The sequence below is a fragment of the Archocentrus centrarchus genome, chromosome 20, assembly GCF_007364275.1.
Source record: "Archocentrus centrarchus isolate MPI-CPG fArcCen1 chromosome 20, fArcCen1, whole genome shotgun sequence".
Lineage (NCBI taxonomy): Eukaryota > Metazoa > Chordata > Actinopteri > Cichliformes > Cichlidae > Archocentrus > Archocentrus centrarchus.
The window spans coordinates 4,194,945-4,210,146 of NC_044365.1; the positions used below are offsets into that span (position 1 = coordinate 4,194,945).

At 41.4% G+C, this 15,202-nt stretch overlaps 1 protein-coding gene across 1 annotated transcript in view; it reads right to left on the reverse strand.

The window, feature by feature from the left end:
* Positions 1 to 3,648: 3,648 nt before the first annotated feature.
* LOC115799322 (NACHT, LRR and PYD domains-containing protein 14-like) overlaps positions 3,649 to 15,202 on the reverse strand; it is a 39,102-nt gene continuing 27,548 nt past the window's right edge. Inside the window, exons 8-9 of the mRNA XM_030756421.1 lie at positions 13,135 to 13,311; positions 3,649 to 3,829 (exon numbers count right to left, since the gene is read on the reverse strand). Of these exons, the coding sequence (XP_030612281.1) occupies positions 3,649 to 3,829; positions 13,135 to 13,311 (358 nt within the window). The remainder of the gene's footprint in view (positions 3,830 to 13,134; positions 13,312 to 15,202) is intronic.

Sequence of the window (15,202 nt, forward strand, 5' to 3'; positions counted from 1 at the left end):
GAAATTAATTACAGTTTAGCTCCAGTACTTCAATTGGTCAATTGAAATCTGATGCTGCTACTCTGAGGTTTACTACTCTTTGTGGATTAAGCAATATATCAACAGACAAAAGATGTCCTGTCATGGCTGCATTCCATCCCCAGTCAGTATTAAGCTAGTTATTGTTCATACCAGGGTTATAATTGTTTTGGATTTTACATTATAGTTTAGTTTTAGTTAGTTTTTACTTTTTTTTCTCTAATTCAGTTATTTGTAATTAGTTTTCAGAGTGGTTTTGCTCGTTTTTATTAGTTTTTATTTTTGGTTTTATGCTTAGTTTTAGTTAGTTTCAGTATTAGTTTTAGTATTTTCATACTTAATCAGGTACGCTTTAAAGATACCCTTTAAAGAAATAAATTCAGCAACCAACTGTTCACAGACAGCAGAACTACATGCTAAATGTGTGTAATATTAAGGACACTCATGAACATCAACAGGGAGAAACTGCTAACAATATGAACTCCAAAACTCGATAAATTCTACAATAAACTCCCAATACAGTTCAGCCTCAGTGCAGCAGATTAACAACAGCTACATGTGGTGTTTGACAAAAACAAACTCCTTGAAGGAGTCAAAGCTCAAATCCAGCTGCATCCTGATGTTCTCTCCACCTGATGCTGCTTCTGTTTTGGAGCTAGCTTGGTTAGATGCTCGCTGATTAGACTCGCAGGGTGTTTGCGTCCTATGTAGCCTACGGAAGTGTCCGACCTCATGTCCGCATTTATGCATGTATAGCTGGATTGCGTGTGTTAATTACCTTGTGGTTGTGTGCTGGGGGTTTTTTGGTCCTTGCTCTTTGTGCTCAGTTTTTAGGGTGCAAACATATTTGTCCCTGTTTTTTCACTTTCTTCATTTCTTCACGTCCATTCCCAGTTTCAGCAGCTCCCTCCAGGAATTTGCTGACATTTGTGAGTCCTTATATTGATGCTTTGATTATTAGTCCTGATTGTTATTATCTGACTGATAAAGTAGCCGGAAACGCACAAGGACTAAACACAACGTTGTGGGCTGCGTTGACCCGACGAGTAGTCACGTTTCTCTGGAGGTGCAGGCCGGGTTGCCTTGTAGGATGAGAGCGGTTTCCGTAGCTGCCTTGTGTGCGCTTCTCAGGTCTACTTTGATGTTGGTGTTTTTTTTTCCTGACTAAGAAGTGTTCCGTACATCATCCACAACATCATCCACAACAAGACACTCGCTGCTATCTGTGCTATCATAGTAAAAAAAAAAAAAAAAAAAAAACACACCACATGGGACTCTCTGAGGAGCAGCGCGGTGTGCGCACGCACGCACATGCGCACCCATTTGCCCGACGGCGTTCCGAGCTTAAACTCGGAGAGAGGAAAAAAATGATTTCATATCAATCCACAAGACTTTTGAAAAAATAACAATATCTATAATTTCAGTTAGTTTTAGTTAGTTTTGTAAACTCACAATTCAGTTTTAGTTAGTTGTCGTTTCTTCCTTTTAATTTTAGTTTTTATTTATTTCAGTTAACGACAATGTTTTTTCAATTTCAGTTTTCGTTATTTCGTTCGTTTTCGTTAACTATAATAACCCTGGTTCATACTATTAGTATGTCTAGGGGTTAAAATGGGCATGATGTGAAACTGCATTCCAGTACACAAAGTTAATGAGTTAACCTGCCTGTCAGTTACTGATTTGGTTAATGCATATTATTGTCAAATTATTTTTGTGTGTGTGTGATTTTCACCTGGGGCACCTGAATACGGTACCTTCAATGTATCCATTTTCATTTTCTTCCCTCTCATTCCTGTTACGTGTTCAGGGGCAGATGTAAAAAAAGAAAGAAAAAAAAAAAAAAGACCTGGGCCAAGGTGGAATCAATTGTTGTGAGGCAACAGTGCTAGCCACCAATGCACTGTGCTGCCCTGAATAAAATAAACAGAAGAGAATCGATTCATAACATATGTGTATAGATGAATAAAGGGACTCATGCATAAGTGGTTTTAATGCGTATTTATTCATTTTACTTCACAAACACACTTACGTATATTCTGATTTTGAACATGCAGTTTGTTACCACAGTGAAATTATGCAAATCTCTAATAAACAAGGAAAAATTAATCATTTGTGTGTCCTTCACCTTCTCCTTGCATACAGTTTGTGCTGCTTTGTGCTGTGCTGTATGAGGACACTGCACTCACCGTGAGGTCAGAGGTTACAGCTAAACTTATCCCACCAACACCAAGAGGAGAAAAATATCCATTTATGAAAGAAAAATTTCAGCTATGGATTGAAACAGCAACAAATAATAAATCATATTCAAGAGCAGATTTTTCTTTACAAACAAACAAAGAGCTGAGCACTTAATATTTGTTTTATTAAAATTACAAAGCTTGAAACACTTGGGCAGATGAGTCTCAGGATCAGGGTGTAATCTCAGTGAAGAGTCTTCAGGCTCAATCCTCACAGAGAGTCAGACACACCTGTGCAGGTAAATCCATCAGGAGATGAGGTGTGCTTTTTATTACCCAACTGAAATATGGAAATCAACTAGTTGTCATCAGTTACTATGAATTTGTGTTATTAGTATATGTTAATACTGTAAGAGAGGATGAGTGTAGTAACATCCAGAATGCAGTTTGATTAAACTTTTAGTATTTAGTATAATTCCCCATTTAGTCTCAGATCATGTTTTCAGAGGTGACGTCACATTTTAAACCGTGTTTTCAGTTTCATTGAATCCACCTTCCCTCTGCTTCTACCATCAGCTGTACCACAACACAAATGCTAACAGTCAGCAGGATACAAAGTACAAAACCTCTCAAACATGCTCTCTGAATCCTGATTTTCCTGTCCTGTTTACCATCCTCACCACCTGCAGAGAGAAGAAGAAAGAGCAGAGGAGATAAATGAGTGTTTCCAGAGGCTCTTCATCAGCTGTCAGTCAGTGATGCAGCACATCCAGTATAAAGAGCAGCAGGGCCTTCAGTCCTGGGACTGTACTAGTACTCATTGTTGTTTCACTTTGGATTTGGATTGAAGTTCATCCAAATGTTTTTCCCTCCTAGTTTTAGTTTGGAGTCTCATGAACTCTAATAACCTTGGTCTGTCCACTCTGAGCTCTTTAGGAACCCCAACAACAACCCCAACAATTCATAGGAGATGTTTCAGTCCCTCATGTAATGGTTCCAGCTGTTAACTGGAGGAACTCCATCCAAACATCTGCTCTCACAAAGTTCTTCATCACCTACAGACTGTTTCCTTCACTCCTTTAAACTGGAAAATGAATGCAGTCATTGGTCCATGTTGGGAAAATGTCTGCATGCTGCTTTGTTCAGAGAGCTGATTGGCTGCTGACAATGAACTGATGCTGTATCAGAGCATGTGAGCTTTCCAGGAGCCGTTACTATGGTGAGCTAAAAGCTCCCAGAGTCAGCCAGTGTTTGTTAGAGCAAAAAGGCCCAAACAGGAAGTGTTTGTGTCCAATACTGAAGCCTGTCACCATCCTCCTCTCACAGCTTCACTGAGGAAAGCAGCCACTGAGAAGGCTGCAGCTTTACAGGAAACACTGGATCTTTGCTTTCATACTAACTGTGTTTAGTACAATACTGCTGAGAGCAGCATGGACTCACTCCAACCCTCTACTTACTGCAATTTCTGCAGTCTGCAGTGTGGACTCTCCTTAAGATCAGACAGCTGCTCCACACCTGCTTCATCCTCCAGGTTGTTTAGTCTCAGGTCCAGCTCTGTCAGATGGGAGGGGTTGGACTTCAGAGCTGCTGCCAGATAATCACAGCTGATCTCCGACAAACCACAATCCTCCAATCTGTATAAAAAATCAAAGATGTGAGTTTATTAGACAAAGTTTGAAATCATTCAGTGTTTCATAATCAGAGCTGAAGAAGGTTCACAATGTAGAAGTTTAGATTTAGCAGATTGTTCTATGAATAACTATGAGAGCAATTAGAGATCAGGATTGGTCCTTCAGGATGCTGATGACTCTGGATAAATAGTCTGGACCTAACTCCCACCAACACCACCCTGTGGCCCCCACCACCTCCACCTCATTGTTAAAGAAACAAATTGTAATGTTCAGATTGCAGTGAAACTTCCTCCACTAGGTGGCAGTTTTTGATGAGAAAGTGTTAGTGTAGCTGCCCTGTAGGCAGAAAGAAGAAAATGCAGGATTTGGCCTGAAATTGGGAAATGTGGTTAGCACTATGGCCTTAAAGCAAAGAAGGTTCTAGGTTGGAGCTTCTTGGTCAGCTGGGCCTTTCTGTGGACTTTCAATGTTCTCCAATCCAATGAAATGCTGCTTCGGTTCATTGGTGCTTCTAAATTGGCTGTAGGTGTAGATGTGAGAGTGTGTGCTTCTCTGTGATGGACTACTCACCTGTTCAGGTGTACCATTTTGTTCATTTAATCAAACTTATAAAGTTCAAATGAAGAAAGAATGCAGAGAAATGGTTTGATTTATAGGGCACATATCAGGCTTTTAAATCCTTCCTTTTCGTATGTAAATCATTCACTTGTGGTCTATATAAAGTAGAACTGCGATACTTTGGCTGGCTGTAGCTCAGGACGTAGAGTAGGTCACCTACTGATTGGAAGGTCGGCTGCGCTGGGCTGCATGCCAGTATCCATTTTATTTTGAAAAATGGGTGGATTCTCTCCATTAGATCCGTCTGTGACTCACTCTTGACGTGTGTCACAACCTTGTCTCGGTCACATGATACGTTGCTGCTAAAATTAAAGCCACAATCTTCACTGGTTCCCGTACCTGTGGGAAGGCCTTTACACACTGGATGCGTAAATTTTGTGCGAATGTTTCGTGCGTCAAAAATATTTTTCAGACTCACCTGTTTTCAATGCAGCCGTTCAGACCGACTGCTCATTTCATAGGATGAATTTTGGGCATTTATTTTTTTGGATCAAGTTTGATTTTTCTGACTTTCACAAGCAAACAAACATCTGACCAATCAAATCGCTGCATTTAGCAACATGTGAGCGTATAGAGGAAAATGTGCACCCATACACTGAATAAACAGTGATGTAGGAACAGTAAAATAAATACAAAGTACAGTAATATAATACAATGTTACACAGTGTGTCTGCTAGCTAAAAGAAGAGCTGCTGTATTTTCAGGGAGAGAAAAGACAGACAAGTTCACTCAGAGATGGAGAAAGATGTAAGAAAGAGGACAGGAGACAAAGAAGAGAGGTTAGATTTAAAGGTAACGACTGGCAAAACAAACTGAGGTATGCTAACTTTGTGTAATTCAAAGATTGTATGAAAACAGGTTAGTTTGCTGTACTGTATTTACAGTAAAGCTCTGTGTTGGACTGGTGCACAGTGTCTGTGTTCATGGTCAGAGTTACAGGTTACATCACTGACCAGAAATGAGTTTGAATCAAAGCTGCTGATGCTGAGAATCATTCACTGAATTCATTATGCAACCATTATTCATTTATGCAACCTGCTACTTTCACTTTCTTACTTTGAGTATATTTCAGAGCCTGTACTTTTTTTTAAAAGTACAAATAAACACGTACACAAGCGCTTGCACTGAGTAAGTATATAACGATTTGGGGGTGCAGGCCGTGTGGCGTGGAAAGAGTGAAGACCTAAAAGCAGGACGCAGGAGATGGTGTGAACCAAAATGAGCCTTTATTATGGCAACAGAAAAAGGGAATAGCAAAATAAACTGGAGCAGCAAAAAAAACAAAAAACCTACACTGGAAAATAACTAAGGAGGTCTGGAGAACACAGGGAAACACAGCCACAGGACAACAAGACTCTGACATCTGACCAGGGCAAAACTCAGACAATAAATACACAGAGGAAACGAGGGGTGAGTGGAAACAGCTGGGGTAACAGGTGAACAGAATAACACTAACGAGACTCAGGGAGGTATCCAATCCAATCCAATCCAACTTTATTTATAGAGCGCTTTAAAAGACAACAAAGTTGAACAAAGCACTTCCCAGATAAAAGACAGCAATACAATACAGCACAAACACATAAAAAAAATAATTTAAAAGGATAAACCATAAAAGGAGTACTAAATAAAAATATAAAAACAGTTCCCAAAATGACTCAAACTAACTAGAGAGTATTATTATGAAATGCCTCAGAGAAAAGGTGTGTTTTTAGGCGAGATTTAAAGACCTGTAGTGTTGGGGCCAGCCTAACATAGAGAGGCAACTCATTCCATAGTTTAGGCGCCACCACAGAAAAAGCTCGGTTGCCCCGGTGTTTCAGTCTCGACTTGGGGACAGCAAGGAGAAGCTGGTCAGCTGACCTGAGGGACCTTTGTGGGGTGTATATGTGTAAGAGGTCTGTTAGGTATGTGGGGGCCACGCCACTTAAAACTTTAAAAGCAAACAATAAAATTTTCAAATTAATTCTAAAATAGACAGGCAGCCAGTGTAGAGAAGCAAGAACAGGGGTGATGTGCTCGCATTTACGTGTCCTTGTCAATAGACGAGCAGCAGCATTTTGGACCATTTGTAAGCGCGACAGTGAAGCTTGGTCAATACCGACATAAAGTGCATTACAATAATCAAGACGAGTGGTCACAAATGCATGTAAAACCCTCTCTAAGTCTCGAAAAGATATAAACGACTTAATTTTGGAAAGCTGTCTCAGCTGAAAAAAGCCATTTCTCACCACTGCGTTTATCTGTTTGTCCATTTTAAAAGCTGTATCGATTTTTACCCCAACTGTTTTTACACAGGATGTAAGCGGACCCAGGTCAGATGGTGGAACACCTGGGCCATTCTAACAAAGGTCTAAAAGAGTTAGGGTCTTTACGCTTGAGTGGTAAGTAGATCTGACAATCATCTGCATAAAAATGAAATGACACATTATGTTTTCTGATAATGGAGCCAAGGGGAAGTAAATAAATGCTAAAAAGAAGGGGCCCAAGGATGGAACCTTGGGGAACACCACATGACAGAGAAATTAAAATGTCATGAGCTACTGTGTCAAAAGCCGCTGTTAGATCTAGAAGCACAAGTATGACTGAGTCTCCTGAGTCAGCAGTTATTAAAATATCATTAAAAACTCTCAAGAGTGCAGATTCTGTGCTATGAAATGCTTTAAATGCTGACTGAAATGTTTCAAAAATAGTGTGAGTATTTAAGAAAGATTGCAACTGTGAGGCCACTACTTTTTCCAAGATTTTTGACACAACAGGAAGCTCTGAAATTGGTCTAAAATTGGATAACAAAGAAGCATCCAGGCCAGGTTGTTTCAGTAAAGGCTGTACCACTGCCTGTTTAAAGGATAACGGTACTTCACCCAAGGTCAGACTGCTGTTTATAAGCCTTTGAATATAAGGTCCAATAGTGTCCCAAACCTCTTTAAAAACTGAGGGGGGAGAATATCATTAGGAGAGCCTGATTTAATTTGTGTAACAATTTTCCCCAGATGTGATAGAGACACAGGTTCAAAATGGCAAAAAACTGCAGGTGGAGTGGTGACAATGGAAGGGTCATAGGAAGGGGTGAAATACATGCTTTGATAGTCAAAATCTTGTCAATGAAAAAGTTTAGAAAAGCTTCACACTTTTCATCTGAAGCTTCCAAGCAGCTGGATTGTGGAGGGTTAAGAACAGAGTTTAATATGCTAAATAAGACACGAGGCTTGTGACTGTTGTTATTGATCACACTTGCAAAATATGCCGATTTCTGGTTCCCAACAGTTTTTTGATATTTACGCCAGCTATGCTTTAAAATATCATAAGACACCTGAAGCTTGTCTTTTTTCCATTTCCGTTCTGCTTTTCTGCACGCTCTTCGAGCAGCACGAGTGACGTCATTAAGCCAGGGCTCAGACTTGACATTTGGCCACCTGACCTTCAGGGGAGCAACAGTATCCAAAATGTTTTGACAAATAGAAAAAAATTCAGCAGTCAGCTCCTCAGTGCTGGGGCAAACGAGCCGCTATATATATATATATATATATATATATATATATATATATATATATATATATATATATATATATATATTAGGGGTGGGACTTTAACACGTTAATTTCGATTAATTAATTACGGGGAAATTAACGCGTTAAAAATTTTAACGCATTTTAATCGCACTTTGCACCGTGGAACGTTTCTCACTGCGCAAGTTCCCGGCATACAGATTATATAGACGCACAATGTCCAAATTAGGGGCCGCATCCTGCGAAGGACCCGGCCCACGTCTTTCACAGCCCACGAAGACCACAAAGGCCGGAAGTGAGCAGCTAGCCTTCATATCAGCGTCACCTGCCATCACCTCTGCGTAGCTCATGTCGCCTAGCAACCGTGAGTGCGAAGCACAGCTGTGTAAAAACAGCTGGTTAAACGGAGAACGAACTTTTTCTCCTTTTTGTGGTTTACTTTTAAGTCTTTAATTCAAAATAAGCTGTTAAAACAAGCATAACACATTTCAACATCAAGGAATACAACTGAGCGAATGATTAATTTCCAACTATATTAAGTGAGACATTAATGTTGAATAAAACTATCCAGTTATGATGCTTAACTTTAATTTCAGGTGTTTGCTTATCACAGGAGCACTTCCACCCTTCATTGGTCTGTGTAGTAGACTGGTGGGAAAATAAACAAAATTTTGAAGTTTAAGCTTATGTATATTGATTTATTCATCAACTAAACTTAAATTAATATTTCTCATGTCAAATATTGAAATGCGATTAAAATGCGATTAATTTTGATTAATTAATTACAAAGCTTGTAATTAATTTGATTAATTTTTTTAATCGAGTCCCACCCCTAATATATATATATATATTTATATATTGGAATGCTACTATAAATGTAATCCCAGTGAGAGGGGTTACATGAAGAGGATGTGGGACCTATGGATTCTTCGAAACCCAGCATCCACACTGATGGCGAAACAACTTGTGGCTCAGTGTTCCAACATACAAAGGAAGCAGCTGCTATCGCAGCTAGAGATTGATGAGGTACAACACAAATGCTACGGCAAGGGGGAGCCAGGACGACAGGTCAGGGAGGAGATTTCATCATCCCCACACTCCGAGATTGGGTACCAAGCCCCAATAATAATAACAACAAGTACACTGAATACCAGAGCAGCTGACCTGAAAGATAAGATCATGGCTAAGAAGGCAAACTGGACCCCTCGACGCCGACTACCAAGACTACGTGAAGTACTCTCTGACGACCTACTAGAAGATGCAGCACTATGGACAATCCCTCCCAGTACCATCACTGAAACCAATCAGTTGATGTATAACACAGCAGCAGCGATCCTTGAGATGCTTGGCTATAAGATGAACAGCACTAAGGAGCAGTACCCTCCATGGAAACGACGATTGGAGGCTAAGATCAAGGCAGCACGGAGGGAAGTTAGCCAGCTCTCAGAGTTGCAGAAACGTGGGATGAAGAAGAAAGCAGTGCCTAAGAAGTACAACAGGCTGTCCATACCTGAGGCCTTAGAAACTGCCAAGCAAAGCTAACCGCCTGAAGAGGTATACCAGAGAGATAGAAGCCAGGAAAATAAACCGGATGTTCTCCACCAAACCATCCAAGGTATACTCTCAGTGGCAGGGGAACAATATGAGAATAGCACCCCCAACAAGGCTGGAGACGGAGCAATACTGGAAGAGCATATGGGAGAAGGATGCGTCACACAATACCAATGCTCAGTGGCTAGTGGATCTAAGAGCAGACCACAGCAACCTCCCAGAACAGGCCCCAGTAACCATCACAGTGGCAGACATCCAAGAAAGAGTCTCACAAATGAAGAGCTGGACAGCACCAGGCCCTGATATGATTCACACCTACTGGCTAAAGAAGCTAACTGTACTCAATGAGCACCTGGCAGCACAAATGAACCAGCTGCTAGAGGATAAGACACACCCAGAATGGCTGACTGAGGGCTGGACGGTCCTGATCCCCAATGACCCCCAGAAGGGACCAGTCCCATCCAACAACCGGCCCATAACCTGCCTCAGTACAGCATGGAAACTCCTGTCAGGCATCATAGCAGCTAAGATGAGTAGGCATGTGGCTCAGTACATGAGCGAGACCCAGAAAGGGATGGGCCGAGAGACCAGGAGAGCAAAACACCAGCTACTAGTAGATAGAGCAGTCACTCGAGACTGTAAGACCCGACTGACCAACCTGTGCACCGCCTGGATTGACTACAAGAAAGCCTATGACTCGATGCTGCACACATGGATCCTGGAATGCCTAGAACTGTATAAGATCAACAGGACCCTAAGAGCCTTCATCAAGAACTCAATGGGTATGTGGAGAACAACACTAGAGGCCAAATTCAAGCCCATGGCACAAGTCAACATCAAGTGTGGGATTTACCAAGGAGATGCTCTGTCCCCACTGCTGTTCTGCATAGGCCTGAATCCCCTCAGCCAGATCATTAACAAGACTGGCTATGGATACTGACTACGGAATGGAGCAAATATCAGCCACCTCCTGTACATGGATGACATCAAGCTGTATGCTAAGAGTGAATGAGATATCGATTCACTGATCCACGCCACCAGGATCTACAGCAATGATATCGGCATGTCATTCGGACTGGAGAAGTGTAGTCGGATGGTAACTAAGAGAGGAAAAGTAGTCAGAACTGAGGGGATTACACTACCAGAAGGCAACATTGCAGACATTGAGGACAACTACAAGTACCTTGGAATCCCACAGGCAAATGGGAACCATGAAGAGGCCGCTAGGAAAGCTGCAACCTCCAAGTACCTGCAGAGAGTAAGGCAAGTCCTCAAGAGTCAGCTGAATGGGAAGAACAAGATCTATCAACATCTACGCCCTGCCAGTTGTCAAATACCCTGCTGGGATAATAAGCTGGCCAAAGGAGGAGATGGAAGCCACTGATGTTAAGACAAGAAAGCTCCTTACCATGCATGGAAGGTTTCACCCCAAATGCAGCACCCTGAGACTGTACGCTAAGCGGAAGGAAGGTGGCCGAGGACTAGTGAGTGTCAGAACCACTGTCCTAGACGAAACAGTGAAGATCCATGAATACATCAGGAAGATGGTCACAAAGGATCATGTGCTTAGTGAGTTCCTCAGGCAGCAGAAACCTGAGAAAGAAGAGGATGAAGAACAGGAACCATCATGGAAGGACAGGCCTCTGCACGGCATGTACCACCGGTAGATAGAAGAAGTGGCTGACATAGAGAAATCCTACCAATGGCTGGACAAGGCTGGACTGACAGACAGCACAGAGGCACTAATCATGGCAGCACAAGAGCAAGCTCTAAGTACGAGGTCAATAGAGGCTGGGGTGTACCACACCAGGCAGGACCCCAGGTGCAGGCTGTGCAGAGATGCTCCTGAGACAATTCAGCACATAACAACAGATGCTAGCAGGCAGGGCATACATGGAACATCATAACCAAGTGGCCAGCATAGCATACAGGAACATCTGTGCCGAGTATGACCTGGAAGTCCCAAGGTCAAAATGGGACACGCCCCCAAGGGTGGTTGCGAACAACAGAGCTGAGATCCTGTGGGATTTCCAGATACAGACAGACAAACTTGTGGTGGCTAACCAACCGGACATCGTAGTGGTGGACAAACAAAGGAAGAAGGTCGTGGTGATAGACGTTGCAATACCAAGTAACAGCAACATCAAGAAGAAGGAACACGAGAAGCTTGACAAATACCAAGGGCTCAGAGAGGATCTGGAAGGGATGTGGAAGATGAAGGTAACAGTGGTCCCCGTGATAATCAGAACACTCGGGGCAGTGACCCTCAAACTGGGAGAGTGGCTCCAGCAGATTCCTGGAACAACATCCAAGATCTCTGTCCAGAAGAGGGCAATACTGGGAACAGCTAAGATACTGCGCAGGACCCTCAAGCTCCCAGGCCTCTGGTAGAGGACTCAAGCTTGGAGGGCAAAATAGACCGCCCGTAGGGGCGAGCTTGGAATTTTTTTTTTACATTATTTATATATATATATATAAGTACAAGTGTATATATAGGATAGTATATATATTAGTACAAGTGCTTGTGTTAGTACATAACACAGTGCCCCCCCCCCCCCCCCCCCCCCCCCCGCTGCGATGACAGAAGCAACAGTGGCCCCCATGTCATTGAGTTTGAGACCCCTGTCTTAGAGTTTCTCGTTTTGGTGCGGTCTCTTTAAATGTGAATGGGACATTTCACGCCCCGCCCCTCTCCAGGTTTGATAGCAGCGATATGATTATCTACCAGAAGAGAAACAGGTACTTCATAGAGGGTCTGATACCGGGGGGCTATGTAATAGTGTGGGTTAACACACCCAACAACCAAACATTTTGACTTGGCTACATGCAACTTTAGCATAACTGTTCTTGGACTAAAAAATTGCTGTGAGAAAAAAATGGCAGTTTCATGAAATTGGTAAGCCAGAAGTCCATGACCTTGTTTAGCAGTTCCACAGAAAATACTGTGACGTAACAGACAAGAAAATGTAATAGGGAATAGAGAAAACTGAACAGCCTGAAAAATATGACCCAAAAACAATATAAAGATATCTCTGCAGCACTGTGAGATGATAAATTTAAATTTTCTGCCCCCCTACACACTTAAAGTGCACAAAAAATTTATTTAAGGACTCGAAAAGTGGATTTTGTATGATATGTCTCCTTTAAAGCCTCTAAAGAACTGCTTCAGATGATATCTGTCCACTTGTGTCCACTAATTGATGAACGTAAGCTCTCTAATGCAGCTTTGATCTTCACAGTCTGCTTTATGAACCTCATTCTAACCCTGAATGTCAGAGTGTTCCTCCTTCTCTTTGCCATCATTCATGGTGGCAGTGGAGGACATTTGGATGTTGGACTGTGTTTTGGATGTTGTGTGTCTGTTTTGTGTTGGACTGCTGTCTGTAAAGCAAACGGCCATTTTGGTTTGGATTTCAGTGTCAGACAGACTTTAAGGTGGAATGAAGTGTTTGAGAGTTTCACAGTGAATTATCCAGTGGAGGATTTTTCTTCTCCTTTGAAGCTTTGAAATGTCAACATTGTTCTGCTACAGTCAATGGACTAAAGCAGAGAAGAAGAAAACAGACTTTACCATGAACAGTTTAGTGTTTCACATCAGATTCATCTCAGCACAACTAAAACATGGAGACTGACCTCAGAGTTTCAAGAACACATCGTGGACTCTCCAGAAAACCACACAGATGCTTCACTCCTGAATCCGGCAGGTCATTGTTGTAGCTCAGGTGCAGCTCTTTCAGATGGGAGGGGTTGGACTTCAGAGCTGCTGCCAGATAATCACAGCTGATCTCGGACAAACCACAATCCTCCAATCTGTATAAAAAATAAAAGATGTGAGTTTATTAGACAGAATTTGTGCTTGAAATCATTCAGTGTTTCATAATCAGAGCTGAAGAAGGTTCAGAATGTAGAAGTTTAGAAAATGGAAACTCCAAACAGCTGAAGCCAACAGGATGCAGCTTCAAACAAGAATCCAAACTGTGCAGAGTTTTCAGACTACCGATGCAGCCACTTTGATTTTGGAGATTTGAATCTCTGTTCTAGCACTAAGTCCTTGAATAACTTCTTCCAGTTTGTTCAACAAGACAGACTCGGTATTGGACATGTGTTCTGGCTCCATTAGGGGAGCTTCTAAATCTAATGTGATGACCCCTCTGGCTCTGTCAGGTCACAGTACTGAAGAGAGGTCATGGTCCTGGGCCTTTTGGCCAGTGCTTTTTGTTTTTGTTATTGAAGTTCTCTTATTGTTTAATTTTCTCTCTGTGTTGTGTATCTTATCTTGCTTTTGTTTGCATTTTTTATGGGGTCTGCAGTTTGTATTTTCAGGTCTTACTTCGGTCAGTTGAATCATGTTCTTGGTTATTTAGTTATGTTCTGCAGAGTTTTACGAGGTGTGTTGTGTCAAGTCCATGTCCATGTCTCTTTATCTTGCGTCATGTTTTATTTTGTCTTTTTGTTATCTGTGTACAAAAAATCCATCCTACATATTTGTTTAATATGTGCATTGAAGGACATTTCCTGGTCAAAGATGACTCTGAGATTTCTCACAGCATTACTAGAGCCCAAAGTAATGCCATCCAGAGTAAGTATCTGGTTAGAGACCATGTTTCTAAGATTTGTGGGGCCGAGTACAAGAATTTCAGTTTGATTTGAATTTAGAAGCAGGAAATTAGAGGTCATCCAGGCCCTAATGTCTTTAAGACATTCCTGCAGTTTAACTAATTGATGTGCGTCATCTGGCTTCATTAATAGAGAAAGCTGAGTATCATCTGAATAACAATGAAAATGTATGCAATGCTTTCTAATAATAATGCCTAAGGGAAGCATGTATAATGTAAATAGAATTGGTCCTAGCACAGAACCCTGTGGAACTCCATAATTAACCTTAGTGTGTGAAGAAGACTCCCCATTTACATGAACAAATTGGAGTCTATTAGATAAATATGATTCAAACCACTGCAGTGCAGTACCTTTAATACCTATAGTATGCTCTAATCTCTGTAATAAAATGTTATGGTCAACAGTATGAAAAGCTGCACTGAGGTCCAACAGGACAAGAACAGAGATGAGTCCACTGTCAGAGGCTGTAAGAAGATCATTTGTAACCTTCACTAATGCTGTTTCTGTACTGTGATGAATTCTGAAACCTGACTGAAACTCTTCAAATAAACCGTTCCTCTGCAGATGATCAGTTAGCTGTTTTACAACTACTCTTTCAAGAATCTTTGAGAGAAAAGGAAGGTTGGAGATTGGCCTATAATTAGCTAAGACAGCTGGGTCACTGATGGCTTTTTAAGTAGAGGTTTAATTACAGCCACCTTGAAGGTCTGTGGTACATAGCCAACTAATAAAGACTGATTGATCATTTTTAAGATTGAAGCATCAATAATTGGAAAGACTTCTTTGAACAGTCTAGTAGGAATGGGATCTAACAAACATGTTGCTGGTTTGGAGGAAGTAACTATTGAAGTTAACTCTGAAAGACCAACTGGAGCCAAAGAGTCTAAACAAATACCAGTAGTGCTGAAAGCAGCTGAAGACTAAGATAAATCTTTAAGATGGTTATGAATAATTTTTTCTCTTTTTAAAATTTTATTTGTAAAGAAATTCATTAAGTCATTACCAGTTAAAGTGAAAGGAATACTCGGCTCTACAGAGCTCTGACTCTTTGTCAGCCTGGCTACAGTGCTGAAAACAAACCTGG